The 21,079-nt window shown below is 46.4% G+C and overlaps 1 protein-coding gene across 3 annotated transcripts in view; it reads left to right on the top strand.

Moving 5' to 3' along the window:
• Positions 1–568: 568 nt before the first annotated feature.
• Positions 569–21,079, top strand: part of LOC308581817 (polycystin-1-like) — a gene marked incomplete at its 3' end in the record, with an annotated part of 62,623 nt that continues 42,112 nt past the window's right edge. Inside the window, exons 1-10 of one of the 3 annotated variants that reach the window (XM_081184508.1) lie at positions 569–2,567; positions 3,836–3,907; positions 7,222–7,293; positions 8,311–8,474; positions 9,508–9,782; positions 11,098–11,476; positions 14,789–14,969; positions 17,508–17,734; positions 19,041–19,159; positions 19,502–19,649. In XM_081184508.1, coding sequence (XP_081040634.1) covers positions 2,062–2,567; positions 3,836–3,907; positions 7,222–7,293; positions 8,311–8,474; positions 9,508–9,782; positions 11,098–11,476; positions 14,789–14,969; positions 17,508–17,734; positions 19,041–19,159; positions 19,502–19,649 — 2,143 coding nt within the window. In that variant the 5' untranslated portion in view covers positions 569–2,061. The remainder of the gene's footprint in view (positions 2,568–3,835; positions 3,908–7,221; positions 7,294–8,310; positions 8,475–9,507; positions 9,783–11,097; positions 11,477–14,788; positions 14,970–17,507; positions 17,735–19,040; positions 19,160–19,501; positions 19,650–21,079) is intronic. The other 2 variants (XR_014005306.1, XM_081184507.1) reach the window with 2 other exon arrangements.

Below are 21,079 nucleotides of genomic sequence, written 5' to 3'. Positions count from 1 at the left end.
ATGGGGAACATTTTTGCAGCCCAGGGGCCAACTTCTGGGAGCTGCATGCCAACGGGCAGACAAGACCAGAGGCAAAAATGGGTAATTAATACAAATTTCACCTTTGTACAGCAGGCTAGTTTGGACACACACACACACAAAAAAAAAAACAAAAAACCCAACCCCCTCTATATTCCATCAAGGCAAGCGAGAGGCATGATCAGAGTTCAAAGACACATTCTAGCTAGGCAAAAACACTGAAGGAAGTTTGGAGGGCCACATTCCTTGGCCTGAGGCTCCCCATCCCTGTCCTAAACTTCTGTCTTTTGTAGGTAAAAGTAAAAAGAGGACGGTGGTGCAATCTTCTGCACACCTGCTGCTTAGATGTAGGCTCCTTAGATTTCAGGGATACACTCAGGCCAGCGAGTGCAAGGTCAAATCTCAAACACATCAAGGAATTTTTTTCCGTGCAATGAATCTTTTCAAATTCCCCTGCCTCTTCTCTCTCTGCCAGCTCTGCATGTTGGAAACTGCTTGTCTGCTTGTTAGGGAGGGAGAGATGCTAAGCAGGGGAGGGAATATGCTACACTTCTCTTGGAAGCTCTCGCTGGCTGATCTGAAAGTAGCTGGACAAAGCGTGTAGGAGTTTCTGAGAGGCCCCTGCTGTGTGTGTGGGTGTGGGTGTGTGTGGATAAAGAGAGGGAGAGCTGATGGAAAGAAAGCAGCCTGCAGTTGTGCGAGGAAAGGCTTTTGGCTCATCGTCATCCACTGCACAGCTCCAACCTGGACACCAAAGCCGGCACATCAGGAACAACCTCCTACAGGACTTGCTGACCTTCCCTGGGAATTGTTGCAAGTCCCGAAGCAGCCAGGCCATCTCCACTATGTAGCCAAGCCAAGCCTAGATGCAGGATTCAAAGTGTGCTTTTAATTATTGGAAGGCTCTTTTCTTTTAAACTAGAGCACCAAGACAACGCATCAAAGGAATGCAATATAATTTCTGGGCTTAACTGCAGGATGGCAATAGTGCTGCCATGTCAACTGAGGACAACAGATGACAGCGGCTGGGGAAGGGAGGTGATGAGGAAGAAAAAGGATTTATAAGGTATAACTTGGTGGGTGTGAGCATCTGTGCAAAGCAGGACTACCTTAATCTAAACTCCCGAGCTGATGAAAAGTCAACAAACAGCATTAGAAGTTGTCTCCCCCCTTTGTGGGGGAGATAAAAAATTCTCCGCATTTTTTCGAAGTAAATGGAGCAGTCAAGCTGGATCACAGCTTCCTCTCTTGTTGCTTTTGTGAGCTGAACAGGGTCAACAGGCTGGAAGGCAGTCTCAGCTAATTCACTTTGTGCATATGTGTGACATACCGTTTGCCACATTAGTCCTTCATGGTGGCGCTTCCTTGTTCGATGGCAGTGACGTGGCATGCCAGGTGGTGAAAAGACTCTTTGCAAGGAGTGTGCAGCTTGTGGCACTGCTGAACGTATGCCAACACAGCCATCGTTTTTGTAGATGAGAAGAAGCCAAATGGGTCTGGATATGATGAAGTGGCTATTCTGAGGCACCTGCCATGCTTTGGGCACAACTTGGTTGTATTTATAGTAAACTCGTTGCGACTTGCTTGACTTCCTCCTCTGCCTCTTATCTCCTGCTTCTCTTAAAAATGATTTGAAGCAGAGAGTGAGATTAAACACATTTGTGCAGTGGAGGGCTGTAGAAAATCCACCTGGCAGAAATTTGAAAAGAGCAAAGTGGCAAAGTACATTTGTGGCCAACAGGAAGGTAAAAATTACTGTAAATCTAATAGCTTTCTCTACATGGATTTCCCGAGAAATCAAATTACAGCAAAGTGATCCTTTGTTTGATTTACTCCTTCTGCTTAGTTAACTCAGTGCCATCCAATATATCGCCCTACCTGAGAAACAGGGCAGGAAACTAGAGAGACCATTGGTTTGAGGAAGCAAGGCTTTTTGTTTGCATTGCGAATTAAGCCAGAAATACTTTGGAAATAGTAGCTTGGCAGCAGTGGGGCAGATCTGAAAAACGCTGTTTGGTTTTGTGCTGTTTGGTTTTGCTTACCATGGGTTTGCACTGCTTCACCACACTAAATAAGCTCTGGCCTTCCAAAGAAACAGTAGCCAGTAGGCCGCCTGACCACAGGGCTATCTTCTGCCATCCCAGTGCCCTCCTCTGTGTGGCCCTACTGCTTTGCAGTCTCTGCACAGGTGAAATGTCAATGTTTCCAGGGGACAGTGCTGCTGCACCATCAGCAGCAGCAGGGGAAACAGGAGCTAAGGTGAAGCCACTCAAGCAATGGAGCTCTGCTAAGTGCAAGGTAGTAGATACTTGGAAAGGCCGAGGCCAGGGGCTGAGGGAAAAGGAAAGGCACCAGGTTTCAGAGGGCCTTGGAGGAATGAAGAGGACGACCTTGTTGATCAGAGCCAGATGCCAACAGGAGAAGGAAGAGGCCCTGGCAATCCTGTGCCCAGCAAAGTGTGCCTGCACAGCCACAACTGTGAACTGCTCTCATCTGGGGTTGCTGGAAATCCCAACAGAAGATCCCTGCTCACTGAACAAAACAATCCTGTAAGTAAGCTGCTGGGGTGCTTTTGCTCAGCAATATCCAGTGTGTATGGGGGGGGGAGTGGGGGATGCTTTAGAGATTGTAGTAGATGCTCCTTTCCCTGCGAGCCTGTGATGACTCACAGGGAGGGAGTTGAAGCATGTTCACTGGTGCTGAGTGGTGCCGTCTCATGGGAGTAAGCATTGCGAGAATGTTTGGGTCAGATGGCGCTGACCCTAGGAGCTTGCCAAAGAATGCTCGCTCCTCTGACTGCACATGTTGGCTCCTGACCCCTTGACTCAAGGCACAGAGCCCTCAGGGAAATGGACCGGGAAGAAAACAGCCATCGTTATTTTTTCAAGGCAAATTACCACCGAGCAACCACCCTTGAAAGGGTGTACAAAGCGCCGATGTCTACCTCACAAGGGAATTCCACATCCTCTCATTTGTAGGTCTGTAATCACATGCACAGGGCCAGAATCAAAGTCAAAGGAGGTTATCTGTACAGTTGTGATGATCTGGGATGCTGTGTGATTTACAGTTTGGGCTACCAGCACAATCACTTCCACACAGCATTTTATAATATAATAATAATTTATTATTTATACCCCGCCCATCTGGCTGAGTTTCCCCAGCCACTCTGGGCAGCTCCCAATCAAGTGTTAAAAACAATACAGCATTAAATATTAAAAACTCCCTACACAGGGATGCCTTCAGCTGCTTATTTCCTTGACATCTGATGGGAGGGCATTCCACAGGGCAGGCACCACTGCCGAGAAGGCCCTCTGTCTGGTTCCCTGTAACCTCACTTCCCGCAATGAGGGAACTGCCAGAAGGCCCTGGGCGCTGGATCTCAGTATCCTGGCTGAACGATGGGGGTGGAGATGATCCTTCAGGTGTACAGGACTGAGGCCTGGTTTAAAGTTCTCTTAAGGCAGGACTATGTATTGACATTGCAGGGCTTGTTTCACATGCCCATGTTGCTTCCGCGAATTCCACTTTGTCCTGCTTGAGCTGCCTAGCCTCCTACCTTTTATATGATACTAATAAGATGATTCTCATACATCTGCATGGCTGACAGTCTCTCTTCATCATATCTAAGGGAACACCTGGGGCTCATATTATGTTAAGAATAGGAAGGAATGCCTCAGCAGTAGGGAGCCAGTTTGCACTGTGAACTGATCACCATGGAGAACAATGTGGCATGGTACTGTATTGAACCAAACTGCTGTTTGCCAGACATGGCTTTTGAGATGCTGTTAACAAATGTCACTCTTGGTTTTGAATGCAGTGATCTTTCACATAACCGCCTGAGCATAGTCCGAAGAGAGGAGCTTGCTGGGTACCCCAACATCCAAGCATTGTAAGTGAATTCCTGCATAAAACTCCTCCAGCATAGTGCTGCAAATCACTTGCCAAGCCATCCCTATTTGTGAAATCCCAAGATTACTGTCCCCATTCCAACTGTGTGAATATGGGGATTATAAATACCCAAGAAATGTCAATATGCTAAAAAAAAAAACCACTTTCCTTTTCAACTTCCATAATCCAGGGTGCCTAGGCTGTTGCTTTCCAGATGTTGTTGGATTATCATCCCTGAACATCGGTCACACTGGCTGAGGCTCAGGAAAACAGCTGGTGGGGAGATTGGCTCAGTGCAGGTGCTGGTTCATTCACACTATGCCAACCTCCCCACTGCCTCACCCCTTCCCACTGGGGGCTCCTGCTGGGGCTGATAGAAGTCCAGTAATACCTGGAGGGCTACAGGTTCCACACACTTACTTATAATAATAAAGTCCAAACTGTAAAGTTTGAAATGAACTTGGTAGGTTTGCAATCATAGAAATGATTTTCCAATTTAGTCTTAATTGCAAAATCTGACGGCTAGCCAAATGTCTAAATTATGGTTGTTAGTAGTTTGTTAAGGGTTGCCGGTCAGTTGTAACTCTGTGCGGGACAAACTACAGTGCCCAGAATTCTTTGAGGTGGGGGGAATGTGCTATAATAATAATAATAAATTTATACCCCGCCCATCTGGCTGGGCTTCCCCAGCCACTCTGGGCGGCTTCCAAAAGAATATTAAAATACTGTGATACATCAAACATTAAAAGCTTCCCTAAAGAGGGCTGCCTTCAAATTTCTTCTAAAAGTCTGGTAGTTGTTGTTCTCTTTGACATCTGGTGGGAGGGCGTTCCACAGGGAGGGCGCCACTACCGAGAAGGCCCTCTGCCTGGTTCCCTGTAACTTGGCTTCTCGCAGTGAGGGAACCGCCAGAAGGCCCTCGGTGCTGGACCTCAGTGTCCGGGTAGAACGATGGGGGTGGAGACGCTCCTTCAGGTATACTGGACCGAGGCCGTTTAGGGCTTTAAAGGTCAGCACCAACACTTTGAATTGTGCTCAGAAACGTACTGGGAGCCAATGTAGGTCTTTCAAGACCGGTGTTATATGGTCTTGGCGGCCGCTCCCAGTCACCAGTCTGGCTGCTGCGTTCTGGATTAGTTGTAGTTTCTGGGTCACCTTCAAAGGTAGCCCCACGTAGAGCGCATTGCAGTAGTCCAAGCAGGAGATAACCAGAGCATGCACCACTCTGGCGAGGCAGTCCGCAGGCAGATAGGGTCTCAGCCTGCGTACCAGATGGAGCTGGTACACAGCTGCCCTGGACATGGATTTAACCTGTGCCTCCATGGACAGCTGTGAGTCCAAAATGACTCCCAGGCTGCGTACCTGGTCCTTCAGGGGCACAGTTACCCCATTCAGGACCAGGGAGTCCTCCACACCTGCCTGCCTCCTGTCCCCCAGAAACAGTACTTCTGTCTTGTCAGGATTCAATCTCAATCTGTTAGCCACCATCCATCCTCCAACCGCCTCCAGACACTCACACAGGACCGTCACCGCCTTCACTGGTTCTGATTTGAAAGAGAGGTAGAGCTGGGTATCATCTGCATACTGATGAACACCCAGCCCAAACCCCCTGATGATCTCTCCCAGCGGCTGCATGTAGATGTTGAAAAGCATGGGGGAGAGGACAGAACCCTGAAGCACCCCACAAGTGAGAGCCCAGGGGTCTGAACACTCATCCCCCACCACCACTTTCTGGACACGGCCCAGGAGGAAGGAGCGGAACCACTGTATGACAGTGCCCCCAGCTTCCAGCCCCTCAAGACGGTCCAGAAGGATGTTATGGTCGATGGTATCAAACGCCGCTGAGAGATCCAGCAGAACTAGGAAACAGCTCTCACCTTTGTCCCTAGCCTGCCGGAGATCATCAACCAGTGCGACGAAGGCAGTTTCAGTCCCGTGATGAGGCCTGAATCCCGACTGGAAGGGATCCAAATGGTCCGCTTCTTCCAGGCGTGCCTGGAGTTGTTCAGCAACCACTCGCTCAATCACCTTGCCCAACAATGGAAGATTTGAGACTGGGCGATAGTTGGCCATCATGGCCACATCTAAAGATGGTTTTTTAAGAAGCGGTTTAATAACCGCCTCTTTCAGCGGGTCTGGGAAGGCTCCCTCACGGAGGGAAGCATTCACCACCCCACGAAACCCATCGCCCAGCCCTTCCCGGCTAGCTTTTATAAGCCAGGATGGGCAAGGATCAAGAAGACAGGTGGTTGGTTTCACTCGTCCAAGCAGCCTGTCCACATCCTCGGAGGTAACAGGTTGGAATTGATCCCACGCAATTTGACTAGACAGGACTCTAGCACTCTTCCGCCCCGGCCCTGCTCCCACGGTGGAGTCTACCTCTTCCCAAATCTGAGCGACTTTATTCACAAAAAACTTTGCAAAATCATTGCAGGAGATCATGTGGCCCGTACTGGGCCCCGATGTTGCAGGTGGTTCCGCTAAATTGCAGACCACCTGAAAAAGTCTCCTGCTGCTGTTTTCTGCAGATGCAATAGAGGTGGTGAAGAAAGTCTTCTTCGCTGTTGCTACCGCCACTTGGTAGGCTCGACATTGAGCTCTAACCTGTGTCCGGTCAGCTTCAGAATGGGTCATCCGCCACCGGTGCTCTAGCCGTCTCAACGATTGTTTCATTGCCCTCAGATCCGTGGAAAACCACAGGGCTGTCCGGGCTCCATGCAATTGGAGAGGGCGCTTCGGAGCCAAACAGTCAATAGCCCTGGTTAACTCCACATTCCAGTGGGCTACCAGGGAATCAGCTGAAAGGCCATCAACATGGGATAAAGCATCCCCTACCACTCTCTGGAAACCATTTGGATCCATTAAGTGGCGGGGGCGGACCACTTAGTCCTTTAAAGGCACTATGTGTACTCAGTCGTAGTACAGTGGTACCTCAGGTTACATACGCATCAGGTTACATACGCTTCAGGTTACAGACTCCGCTAACCCAGAAATAGTGCTTCAGGTTAAGAACTTTGCTTCAGGATGAGAACAGAAATCGTGCTCCGGCGGCGCGGCAGCAGCAGGAGGCCCCATTAGCTAAAGTGGTGCTTCAGGTTAAGAACAGTTTCAGGTTAAGTACGAACCTCTGGAACAAATTAAGTACTTAACCCAAGGTACCACTGTAACTCTCTTTTGGAGTTTACTGCACCAAGAGACAGGCCTTGCAGTTTTCTGATTATCCTTCCGTTATCATCATGCTGCTTCTCGCTGATGGACACTTTCCCTGGACCTTGCAATTTCTTCCAACATTTCATTGTGGTCTCAATTCTGCAGGGACCTGAGCTTCAACTGCATCCACACCATTGAGGAGGCAGCCTTCCACTACCTGGGCAAACTGAGGACTCTGTACGTATCCTTATCTGGCACGATCTCGTCTATGAATCTTCCCCCTTTACCTACCCCTCAAACCCTGCCTAAAAACCACATGTGGAAACCCTTTGGCCTGACAGATAATGGCCAATGGCCAGGTATGATGGGAGCCAGCCACATCTGGAAAGCTATTGGTTCCCTGGTGATGTCATTACAGAAAGATGTCAAGGAGATTTGTTCCCTTATTAGTAGTTGCCTTCATAGGTTTAGCTCAGTGGTGAGGAGCTTGTGGTCGTCCAGGTGTTGTTGGACTCCAGTCCCATCACTCCAACCAGCAGGGCCAGTGGTCCATGATGATGGGAGTTGCAGTCTAACAACATTAGTCATGCATGAGAGGGAGGTATCTTCAGGCTCAGGGGAAGCCCAAGGTCTGCAGAAGTACAAGAAATGGAATGGGGTATTTTGGGAAAATGACAACGCTTTTGAACAGTAGCATTCCATGTGCTGCAGCTTTTTGTTGCGGGTGTCACTTGTACCTATGGAACAGGCAAACATATCTTCATCTTGATATAGCCCACTGTTTAAAAAAGCTTTGAACAGAGACTTGGTAGTGCCCTGTTCAAAGGTGGAGATCTTGCTTTCTTTTCCATTTTAGGGTGGAGGATTTCTCTAGGCCCACCAGGGGCACTTGTGCCTCACCCCACATTTAGATATTGTTAAAAGGAATATTACCAAATGGCAAATCCACAAGCAAGTAGACTTATTGAAGATTTGGGGCTTTGGTACAAACATGATCATTTATCCTTAGACAGCAGTCACTGAATGCATCTCACCTACTGAATTATTTACGCAGACAAAGTAAACACAGAAATTTTCTGATTGCCTTAAACAATGATCTGTTGAAATGGTGTGGAAGTTAAAGGAGCAGAGTTAATGTGCTGGCCACTGCTCTCTTTTGGGGGGTATGTGTGTTTTGTGGCAGCGGGTTTTCCTTACAGCCTGAGGGAGGTGACTGACTTTCTTGCCCTAATTCCTTCCCCTTCTTCCTGACAGCAACCTCATCTCCAACAGTTTCACATATGACTGTTCCTTACGCTGGTTGATGACGTGGGCACAAGAGAGGCACGTTCTCGTAAGCAACACAGAATTGCTCCGATGCATCCCGGAAGCCACTTCTGGTAGTGCCAAACCACTGGATCTCTTATCACTGACCCGCAGTGAGTAAAATACCTTTTTGGCCAGCCAGATGGAAGAGTTTGTTGTCACCTTCAATGCTTTTTTTTATTCTTTCACCTCGGGGCCCTGTGGAGCGTCTCAGGTGTGTCTTATGGATGTAGCTGTGGTAGGAATCCATCTAATATGTGATTGTTGGGAGTTCCCACCCCACCGATTGCTGGTGAAGGGAGTTTAGTTTCATCCAAAGCCCTGCATGTCAGTAGCTTTCTTCTTCTCCTCTGTAAAAGCCAACACCGTGGTTAGACGTGCACTCTTAGTCTATCAGATGTCTGCCTACTCTCACAAAATCTGCATTATAAAATAAACCAAAACAAAACAAGCTACTGACAAAAGCTGTGGTCCTGGTGAGGAACCTGGTGCCCTCTGAATCTTGTTGTACTCAAACTCCCATCAGCCCCAGACAGAATGGCCAATGGGCAAGGATGATGGGAGTTGTCATCGTTCAGCAGCCTCTGGAAGGGCAGAGGCTCCCCAGTCCCACTACAGAGACTCAGACTGGAAATGACTGTTGTCCGAGGCAGCCCTATCTACACCACATATTTATATCAGTTTCATATCACTTTGCCCAAAGAATCCTGGAGCTGGAGTCTCATTGAGGTTGTGGACAGTTCTGTTGGACTCCTGGCCTTCTACTTCAGGAGAAAACCTAGCTCAGTAGTACAGCACGCTAATGTCAAAAGCAGCTTGCCTCAATATCCATTCCTGGCAGTCACAAGCAGGAGGGTGCTTTTGCTCTCAGGTCCCACTTCTGGGCTTCCCAAAGGCATTTGACTGGCTACTGCAAGAACAGAATGTTGTTTCTGGACTGATTCAGCAGGACTCTGCTTGTGTCTGCATCCATCTCAGTGTTCACTCTGCAAAATGGGGAGAGCTTTCTTGCCTGTTTAGCTGGAATAGTTTGTAAAGTGTAAACAAAGAAAGCTGTGCAAACAGAAACCAGAACCGAGTTTTTCAAGCATCTGTCCATAAGTGGTTCAAACGTTTACCGTGAGTTTTCTCTTCCTCCCTTCCCAGCTGTTGATTTTATCTCCTGTGTGAAGGACACCCTGACCAGGAGTGATGCAGTCCTTCACTATTCTTACCTTTCAACTGGTACCCACACTCAGAAGTCCTGCCTTGAACTCTGCTATAGCAAAGAGTACACCTATTACGCCATGGACTTTTTGGATCGTTGCCTATGTGGATCTCTAGGCAGTGAAGCAGAGGTGGACTGTGGGAAGGTGTGCTCCAATGAAATCCAGAGCCAAGTGTGCAATAAAACAGTCATCCATGCTGCATACCCAATTCAGGTAATGGAATCAGTTCTAATAGCATTTCTGCCCAATTTTGTATTTGGGAATTGTGGTTAGGAAATCCAACTCATTACTTCCCTACAAGAATGGGGAATCTGTGCCCCTCCAGATGTTGTTGGATTCCAGGATAGCCCAGTGGTCAGGAAATGATGGGAGCTGTAGTCCAGCAACATCTGGAGGGCCACAGGTTAGCTACCCCTTCTTTACTAAGTGATGCTGATGATGAGCAGATTCTTGGCAGAGCACATCCTTTGTCCACAACGTGTTCAATCCCTGTCATCTCAGACAAGAGAAATGGGACCTTGGTGACCTTGAGTTGCTGCCAATCAGACATGACAAAACTAGGCTTGATGGGCTAGTGGTCTCTGACTCAGCAACTTCACATATTCACATCAGATGGTGAGGGAATTTCTAGAGGGTTTGTAAAGAGTCCTGGGAAATGGAAGCTGCCCCTGCCAGTGATGGAAAATAAAAAGAGTCAGTGGTGAGGGGCAAAGGCTACTTTAAAATTGGCAGTGCAAGCTCAAGTTCTAAAACAGTTCCTCTTCCTTGATCTCCATACATAAGCTGGACACCTTGTCTCTCCCAAACCCAGTCACTTATTTTAGAGGTTAGAGCAGGGGCTCCCAAATTGTGCTTTGTTCAGATGGTCCACAGTGTGTTTGTACGGATTTGTGGCTGAACATTAAATACTCATACTCACATTTTTTATTGTTTCTTTTAATATTATATTATATTATATTATATTATATTATATTATATTATATTATATTATATTATATTATATTATATTATATTATATTATATTATATTATATTATTATATTATATATTATATTATATTGCACTTTGTAAATTTAAAACTCATTGCTGGACCATTACTGGGAGTTTAAATTTTTGGAAAAATTAAGTAGGCCATGCAAGACTGTAACCAGTCCATGCTTGTTCTGGAATGCCTGGTCTTCAAAAGTGTCTTTGAGTCTTTAATTTCTGCAGACATTTGGCAAATATGCTTCATCCAAAACAGGAGTTCTGTACCTTTTGTTGCTGCAGTACTATGAGAACAGGTACAGTTAATGCACAGAACTCCTTTGATCTGGATCTCCTCTTCATACTATCCAAAATGTTATCATCTGCACCGCCTCTAGCTGAGTGCTGTATAAGCTGCAGGAATTAGGAATAACCTGATGTTATTAATGAGTGAGGGACATTATCCTTCTCATGAAATTATACCTTCATCCTATTTATGCTTTGGGTTGGAGGAAGGGAAATTAAACCTGAGTCAAACCTTCCTACCTGCTTTTTCTGTTTAGGTAAAACTCTCATTCACCACATGGCAACAGCATGGGCAACTTGTTGAATTCACTGCCAATATCTCACTGCCTGGCATTCTGTACATATGGGACTTTGGAGATGGAGGTGATGGAAGTCTCAGCACCACAAACCCAAGAGTGCTGCATGCGTATCTTCCTGGTACCTATATGGTGAAGGTTGAGGCCCTGACTGCTGGAAAGAGTCTGTTCCACAGAGCTACTATTCACGTGGTCTTGCCCGTGAAAGCAGTAATCCTTAAGTGTCCAAAGGTTGTGGTAAGACACCAGAACAACATAGACATCTGGATCCATGTCAAAGAAGGTACTGATCTGTCTGTCATCTGGAGAATGAAGGATCCAGGAGGCCAGGAACTTCTTGGTAAGATAAGTGATGCTGCAGAGAGATGTCTATCAGTGTCCCACTTGGGTGGGTGGGGAAGCTGGCCATTATTTTGAGTCAAAGGAAGACTTAAGCATGGATGCTTTAAGTAGCGTGCCATCTCCTCCATCCTGGTGGGCCGGATTCTGGCTTACCCCACCTTCAGTGGGCTCTTTTGACAGGAGGGTGAAACCTGTCCACTTGTTAATCACCTGTCATCACTATCTGATGTCAATTGTGGGGCAGGAGGGTGTGGTTGGGGGGTGGGAATAGCCTCCTGGGCCAAACTGGGACCTATGTCAGGCCTAACTAAGCCTGCAGGCTGAAAGTTCCCTACCCCTGTGGAAGGGGAAGACCGTGGTATGTTTATCAAGGGTGTATTTTTGAATAAAGCTTCCAAGGTGTTAAAATTTTGGTACCAACCTCAAGGGAAGTGTTCTCCTAAATGTTATGCAAAGTTGGAAGCTGTCTAAAATGGAGATCAAAGCAAATAAGTAGTATATGGCCCCTAACAAAAGGTGCAGGATTTATGGTGGGGACAATCTGAAGGGGATCAAGGTTATTTAGGTGTGGATAAGGGAGGAGCTACGACTGGACCTAATGGTCAGGGGTCCCTTTACCTTAACTTTAAGGGAGGAGCTGGAGTTAAGGTGATGTGGAAGACTAAAGCTGGCTTAAAGTGGCTCCACCAAACCTCTGGAATCTCTCAGGATCTGGAGCATGTCTGTGAGAGAAACTGACCTTATTGCAAGCGTGATGGGGACACCTGGACTTCATGTTAGGATATTAGGAAAATGGAAGGAAGAGGGACAAAGCAGCAGAGCAGAGGCTCTAGAGAAAGCAAACTTGTCAGTGTGCAGAAGGCCGAAGGGGAACAGCAGATGTGTAACCAGGGAGACTAGGGGGCAGCTAGAAAAAAGGCATTTTCCACCCTGGGAGAGAGAGAGAGAGTTGTAGAGCAGCAGAGCCCTTATAAAAAGACCAGAGAGGCGGGAAGCCAGGGAAGCAGCGCGAGGCAGCCAGCAATATCAGCCATTGATCTCAGAAGGCACACAGCACTGTCGGGTCCTTCTGATGCTATGAGTGTGAGAGGGGTCACTCCTAAGGTTGCCATTGTCTCAGCCTGGATGCTGTGATGGTGGACAGAAGGTGAGAAGTCAGCTGCTAACCTCACCTAGAGCTGCAGCATTTCCCCTCTTCCCCACCCCACCCCCAAGATTCTGCTGAGGATGGCATCCCAGGGAGTTCGACCATGGTGGCTGTTGTTCCTACTGCTGGGCAAAGGGGACACAGGTAGGCGAAGCAGTGTTTCTACAAAGTGGGAGTTCTGTGTTGGAAAAGCATAGCTGCAGTGGGATGACAAGGCTAGATCTCTTAGCATGTGTCAGTCAATTTTCAGCATGACTTAACCACGCTTCTGTTCACTAGATTAGGATGGTTAGAAAGGGCCGTTTTGGTTAGAAATGGCGCTTTAAAGCAATCACCAACCCATTTTGACTATGGAAAGATGCTCCAGGCAAATTATTCTTAAAGAAAAGAGAAGGATTCATGCAAAACTCATGCACGCATGCTCAAATTCATTCCCGTCAAGAAGCACTAAAAAGAGTGAAGAATCCATCCTTAAAATACACAAGGCATGGTTAATGCAGCTGTTTTGTACACGTTTCAGAGATCATACTCTAAAGAGCAGAACGGTGAAGCTGATCTTTGTTAGTATTTGTCAGAAGAGGGTGAGGCGATATTATAGTCTGAATGAATTAGCCACAATTAAAAGACATTGTGTGGATGCTCCTTGTAGATGTAAGGAAAGGCTGAGCATCCTTGCCTGTCAGGCCCAAAACTTTGCTTTCTGTGTGCACCTTTAAGAAGCTTCTTTGACATGGTCAGCAGTAACACTGCCATGTTTCTTAACACCCTGGTTAAGGAATTGGGAGTTGGTCATGTGCATGTGTGCTCCATCTTCTTCCCAGACTTAACCATGGTTCAGTGTTAGATCAGCATTGATGCTGGTCCCAATTAATAGCACTATTCAGGTTCCCCCTTAGGGAGGGCCTGTAAATTTACTTCAAACCCAGATTTCAAATCTTGTTTAAAACCCACCCAACCATCCAATCCAATATGTTTACCTGAGAGCAGGTCTCATTGAACGTAATAGCTCTTATTTCTGAGTGGACACACATAGGCCTGCACTGTTAATGCTTCTCCTCTTGAGACAGCTACCCACCGTAGAATACCTGTTTATAAACCACCCTTTTCGTTTGGAAAAAGATGGCAGAAACTGAAAGCCAGGCTCCATAGAAACAGTAACAAAGTTTACTGGGCAGCATTTGGGAGGGCTGAAAGACCCAAACAAAGCCCTTCTCTAGACACCTGAATGCCAGCACCTAAAGGAGATCTGTGGGGAGCCTTTAAAAAGTGATTTGTATAGTTGGGAGGATTTATGGGGTCAGCAACGGATCAGACTTTGTTTAGGGTTGTCACGACAACGAGTTTTTTGAGCGGGCTGCCAACTAGCCTCCTGTTGTTGCCAAGATAGTTGGGTTTGTGAGGAAAAGTGTGTGTCCATTATACAAAAACAATTATTAATGAAGGGTTGTAACTTCTTCTTTAAACTTTTCTCTTTTTTAATCCTGCATGCATTCTTAGGGATGGGATATTGGTGCTCAGGCTTGGTGTTGCCAGATCTGCTTTCCGCAGATTATAATTCCAAACATGGGCTCTGTCAAGGGTTCCTTTCATTCTGAAGGACCTCATGATATAGCTTCCGCTTAAGGCTAGCTCAGTTGGTTAGAGTGTGGTGCTGATAACAGCAAGGTAGCAGGTTCAATCCCTGTATGAGACAGCAGCATATTCAGCTCGGATTAGATGATCCTCAGGGTCCTTTTCCAACTCTATAATTCTATGAATCTACAAGGGCTGTGTAGGATGGAATTAATTGCTGCTACCAAAATCAAAATGGTGTTTGTAGCAATGGGTCTTAAATCAGAGATGACTAATTTATTTTATTGTTTTCAACAGCTGAGTTGTAACCTACTTTAGCTGTCTTGGGGGCCTAGGTTTGCTATCAATATGGTCTCGCATTACAAATCTCTATTCCAATACTGTATATAATATTAAAACAAATACCCTTGTCATACTATCTTAGATGTTCTTCACCAATAGAAAGAAAAAGCCCAACTTTTATTTTATTTTTTTTAAAAAAATGCTTATAGCATTAAAAACACGTGAGGCTTCTGCAATTCAAGACAGCATGTTCTGGAGTTCTCTTAAGCTTGAGTTGTTGTTGTTGTTGTTGTTGTTGTTTTAATTCAGATACTTCCACTTGCCCACGAGGTGGACAAATCAATTTGCAGAACTTGAACTGTTACTGGCTTGGTGAGACAAAGGAGACATGGCAGGATGCCAGGAAGCTCTGCCAGGGGGTGCCTGGAGGAGACCTGGTCGTGGTGAGGTCCCTGGAGGTACAAAGCTACCTCCAGAAATCTTTTTCTAAGTAAGTAACTTTAGCATCTGCCTCATTTGTAAACGTTTCCCAACTCCGTGCATCATAAGGATTTTCTTTCTTTTTTTAATGCATAGACTACCCTGCCAGGGACGTGGGTGGTGCTGTGGGTTAAACCACAGAGCCTAGGACTTGCCGATCAGAAGGTCAGCGGTTCGAATCCCTGCGATGGGGTGAGCTCCTGGTGCTCGGTCCCTGCTCCTGCCAACCTAGCAGTTCGAAAGCACATCAAAGTGCAAGTAGATAAATAGGTACTGCTCTGGCGGGAAGGTAAACGGCGTTTCCGTGCGCTGCTCTGGTTTCGCCAGAAGCGGCTTAGTCATGCTGGCCACATGACCCGGAAGCTGTACACCGGCTCCCTCGGCCAATAAAGCAAGATGAGCGCTGCAACCCCAGAGTCGGTCACGACTGGACCTAATGGTCAGGGGTCCCTTTACCTTTTTTAGACTACCCTGTCCCAGTGACAGAAGGTTTGTTGTATTGTAATATGGCATGCGTGATCCGGGTCTCTGAAATACTTTCTAAAACCATTCACCTGGAGATTAGATGGTTCAACAGACCATACCATGTTGGTTTTTCTTGACATTGGTGTGGTCAGTGGTGCTACTCAGTGGTATGTGTTTGTAATAATGATTTGCATGGCAGCACACCTATGAGCTATCAACGTTTCAGCACACCTGTATCTTAATAATGTAACTAATTAGAGGTGCAGCAATGTGATAGAGTAACTGATTATTTTGAAAACTGTATTTAAGCTGACCAAATGCTTTGTATTCTGCTGGGGGACTGTGGAGTGGTGAGAAGGGTGTTTTTGCAGCTGTTTGATTATTTCTTAAAATAAATATAAGCAAAGATATTGCGGGCAAATTTTTATTCCATTGTCCCAGCTGCTGCACAAGCTCGGTTGGTCCAGAAGGTCCAACATACCATTGTACATCCATGAGCAGCAACTGATGCTCAGATTAACTGCCAGGGCTGATGCCAAGTTTTGAGGTGGCCCTAGGCAAGATGGTCTCTGTTCTCCCTCTTGTGCCACCATGGTACCACTCCAGGAAATGAAGATGGTGGCAACTGTGGAAACTGCTCTGCACAGACTGAGCGTGGCTGCCTCCCTCCCCAGTATGTTTACTAGGCCAAGAAATGGACACTGGTACAGACAGGTGGTGGCCAGAGCTGGCCTGAGGGATGAGCATGTTGGGTTGTGCATAAGGAATAAGGACAACTGGATTTAGTTCACATTTAAAGGTGAACCTGCTTAATTCACAACCAGAACACAACCATCCTGTGAAATTCACCCTTCTCCTAATTTTTCAGTGCCATTCTCCAACAATGTTATGTGTACCAAAATGTATTTTATAGTAAAGTGTGCCTATAGATTCAATTATTAGTGAAAGTAACAGGCAAAAATGCAGTATATTACAGAAAATTGCTTGCAAAAATATGTGTATTTCAAAACTGCATACAAAAATGTGTTTATTAACAAAAATATGCACCGATATGCTGAAGAACTTTTGTGAGGGTATTTAAACAACAACAAAAATATGCAGTACTGTGGAGACCTGAAATTGATTGGAAAAATGAGAAACTGAGAGAACCAAAAGGACAAATTAATCAATCCTGTTTCTGATTCTCTTTACTTGAAGCCGATACACTTGTCTGCTTGCTGATCAAACTGCATTTTGCTTAGCAATGAGCCGTGGTCCAGCTGTTTCCATACAGTTAGTATGAGAGTTATGTAAACCAACCATAGCTTGTTTGTTTAAAATATTCTCAGACTGCCTTAGCATCAAACAAGTCTAGTGCAATCAAGTTAAACAATGAAATGTCAAGCAGCATGACAACGATCAATGGCTTCATCCCAGAGGTTTTCAACCTTTTTGAGTCCATGGCTCCCTTGACCAACTACATTCTTTCTGCAGCACCCCTGTGGGGCTCAGGAGCCCAGTTATGTCACCCCTTCCCTGAAGAACTGGCAGCCTCTCACCTTTTTTCAAACACCCTCCCTTGTGGAGTGTTTCCTCAGCCTCTTCTCCCCTCTCCTTGGAGTCCTCTAGGCAGCCACTGCTGCTACCCCCTGGTCTCTGAGCTGCCCCTCCTGCTCCAAATGAGGTTCCAAATGAGGTTCCTCATCACACTGCCCCACAGGGGCCTGGGACTTGTCTGTACATTCCCAAGAGCAAGGGCTGGCAAACTGGCTGGCTGGGCTCCCTCACCCGCTTGCTTGCTTACTCCGAGGCTGCCTCAGCTCCTGGCAACCAGCACCCCATGGCCAGCACCAGAGGCACCATTCACCTGCAGAGCTTGTAGCCAGGGCTTCTGCAACAAACAGCTGTGCAAGCCTTTGAGAGGCAGAGATGCGAGAGGAGGGAGGGAAGGAAAGAGTTGCCTGCCCTGACCATCATTCAAGCCACCCTAGGGTGCCACGGCACACTGGTTGAAAACCACTGGCTTCATCTTGTTCTGTCTCCAAATATTGGCCCAGTCCATGGTGTTACCAGAGTTATTGCCTTTCCTTGTCTTTCTTATCAGCAGTGCTGGCACAGTTTGGATTGGATTGCGTGACCTTGGCTCCTCTGGGTCGATGCGCTGGGTTGACGGGGGCCTCGTAGATACATTCCAGAACTGGATGTCCTCAGGCCGACCTGAGGGAGGGAAGGAAATGTGTGTGAAGATGCTTCTAGTGGATTCAAAAGGGTACTGGAGATGTAACCCATGCCCTGAGAAATCACCGTTCATCTGTGAAAAGACAATTGGAGGTACTGGAGGCATTCTAGTTTGTGTTCTGTAATTTTAATGGAGTTTTTTGCAAATGTTTTGATGGGGTGGTATTACTGTGTATTTTCATTGTGGGTGTCTATATTGTAATGTCTGTGTAACCAGCTTTTGTACTTTGCAAACAGATTAGAAGCCTGTTTTGATGTGAAGAGGCATATAAATTAAGCAATAAATGCAGAAACAAAAATGAATAGGCTGATCTTTATTATTCATCTAATGAGATAACCCCTCTCAAAACAGGAGGATTCATTAGAAGGAAGCTGAGAAAGACAACCAGGTAGTTCTGATCTGTTCAGGAAGCTTGGAGCAAAGTTGTAAGGGGCAATCTCACTAGCGTTATAGACTTGGACTTTCAAAATCCTTGTGATGAAATCTCTTTTCGAAGGTCGATAAGAAAACTTTGCAGTCATGGTATGACAGAGTTGGTATCTTGGCAGAGGAAACCAAGGAGCAGAGAATAGGGAAAGATGGGCAGCTTAGGAGACACAGCCCGGAGTATAGAACAGATGCAGGTCGTGTTGAAAAGACACTGGGTGAATTTGCTCTAGAGACAGATGGGTCATCTGTGATGGTCTAGAATAATTCCTCCTGCAAGGGGTTGAAAACAAGCCTTCTAGTCCATGGCGCTGTGGGTTAAACCACAGAGCCTAGGACTTGCCGATCAGAAGGTCGACGGTTCGAATCCCCGTGACGGGGTGAGCTCCCGTTGCTCGGTCCCTGCTCCTGCCAACCTAGCAGTTCAAAAGCACATCAAAGTGCAAGTAGATAAATAGGTACCACTCTGGCAGGAAGGTAAACAGTGTTTCCGTGCACTGCTCTGGTTCGCCAGAAGTGGCTTAGTCATGTTGGCCACATGACCCGGAAGCTGTATGCCGGCTCCCTCAGCCAATAAAGCAAGATGAGCGCCACAACCCCAGAGTCAGCCATGACTGGACCTAATGGTCAGGGGTCCCTTTACCCTTTACCTTTAGTCCATGATGTGGGAAAGATGATGAAACTGAATGTGAGCTCCTGCTGATGAGGAAGTACTGAATGGTGAAGAACGTGGGCACAAAAAGGAAATAGGAGAGAACTGAAAGGAAGCGGAAAGCAGGGTCTGCCAAGAGGCCAGCCAAGTCTAGCTACTAACCCTGATCACTATATTCTGAGCTCCCCACACCGTCTTGGTAAGCAGCAGCAACAGGCAGTGTTGGGAAGCCGGCAGAGCGACACAGCCTCACCCTGCCTCGCTATTGGATGTTATAGGACTGTATTGTCAGTTCCTTTTTATGTGCTCTATGATTACAGCTGTGCTTCCAAGCCCAAACTTATTCCTGACGGGAATGCCAAGGTTTAGCACTATCTATGAAGTGAAGAATGTCAGCACCATAAAGGCAGCTCCTTTCTTAGGGGGCAGCAAAGTGGAGGTAATGTATTTCCAGGGCCAATTTGTTTTCGTGCGTCAAATATGTCTTCTATTCCACAAGACGTTGCTGAGGGATCTTGAGAAATCTGCTGCTTTTTGACAGTGACCTCAGCATTATACAATCCAACATCTATGTAAGTAGAAAATTGCCCAGAAAGCCCAATATTAGAAGTTCATGGGAAACCCTGATTTCCAAATCTGATGTGTCTCTTGTAGCTTACCTCATATGTAAAAAAACCCAACTGTGGGGCCATTGTTGCTCAGTATGTTCACTGTGGGCCCTAAACCCTCTACGCATCTTAAACTGCCCCCCAGCTACCCTTGACTTGCTTTTGTCTTGCAGCTGATGCTCTTTCCAGGCCTCTGGTTCAGCCACAATGGAACAGTCGCCTCCCTAGACTTTGCTATGCAAGCAACAAATAAGCCAATCCAGGCCCGTTTCCAGATTTTCCGCCCATATTGCAGTCCCAGTCAACATTTGATTCCACCAGGTAAGGGAGAAACCCCTTCTGCTCCCTTCCTTGCAATCCCTTAGGTCAAAGAATAACAGATTCTGTCTTTATTCTTTATAGCAGCTTAATTAAAAAATAAATTGCCATTTCTCCCTAGCAACATCTTGTTTTCAGCTGAGGAAAATGGCTTTGCTGCAGATTTTTTACAGTTCTCCCCCCCCCCCCCGCCATTTGTTAATTCCACCATTAAATTCATTTTTGTAATTGGAATTGCCTTCCAGTCGCACTCATTTCTTCTAAAATGCGGTACTTAAATTACAACCTTTGCATATGCTGATCGCAGTAATAAATTTGATAAGAGTGTGTGCGTGGGCCCAAACATTCACCTTGCATCTGTATCTGCGTGGTTTAAAACGATATTGATCTGTTTCTAAGTCATTCTGTACTCTCTCTGCTTCGATCTGTAATTTGGGTTCTGAACTACCCTTAGAAAAAATAAAACTCTGTATTCCCCATCTGCTACCATAGATAATATAAAATGTTATAACTTCCCCCTGTTTTTCACCAAGGTAGATGACATTTACTGGCAGAGTAGTCCCTCCAGAGTGCAGTGAACCTGCCAAATTGCAGAAAGATTGGTCCAGGGGCTTTTTGTGGGGTAAATAAAAGTGATTCACTTTCCCCCATAATGAGGAGGGAGCATGTTTGCCTCTTGCTCTTTCTTTAAAATAACTAAGATGTGACCAGGTGTATTCTCCCCTGCACATTTCAAAAAGCTTTGCAGCTTTGCATTGGTCTTTGCTTTCCAGTGACTGATTGTTTCCTCTTGACATGCTTCCTCTTGATATGCTTGACAGCATGAGACCATCTGTAAAGCTGCCTGAGAGCTCTGCCTTTTGTTTTAAAGCAGAACAAGATAGGATTTTAAAGAAAACCCTTAAATGAAGTTTTTAACTCTTTTTTAAAAAAAACTGCTTTAGCAAAAAATACTCAGTCTTCAGTGTGCCACTGGCAAAACTTTGGGCAGCCTCACTTACTGCAAAGTCCACGGACCTGGAGAAACAAAAAATATAGGAAAAATTAGAGCTATAAGGTAAAGAGAAGCTTAGAAAGAACAGAGCGATAGGGCAACATGCGACTTTTGGACATCAACTTGGGAGGGGGAAAGATTTGCAAATCATCCCAATTTGCCTTGTTATTTGAGCCCCCGTACGGACGCGGGTGGCGCTGTGGGTTAAACCACAGAGTCTAGGACTTTCCGATCAGAAGGTCAGCGGTTTGAATCCCCGCGACGGGGGTGGGGGAGCTCCCGTTCCTCGGTCCCTGCTCCTGCCAACCTAGCAGTTCGAAAGCACGTCAAAGTGCAAGTAGATAAATAGGTACCGCTCCGGCGGGAAGGTAAACGGCGTTTCCGTGCGCTGCTCTGGTTCTCCAGAAGCGGCTTAGTCATGCTGGTCACATGACCCGGA

Source organism: Podarcis bocagei (genome assembly GCF_964188305.1).
Source record: "Podarcis bocagei genome assembly, chromosome: 2".
NCBI lineage: Eukaryota > Metazoa > Chordata > Lepidosauria > Squamata > Lacertidae > Podarcis > Podarcis bocagei.
The sequence above is the reverse complement of the archived record's forward strand: the minus strand, read 5'-3'. Positions and strand labels throughout refer to the sequence as shown.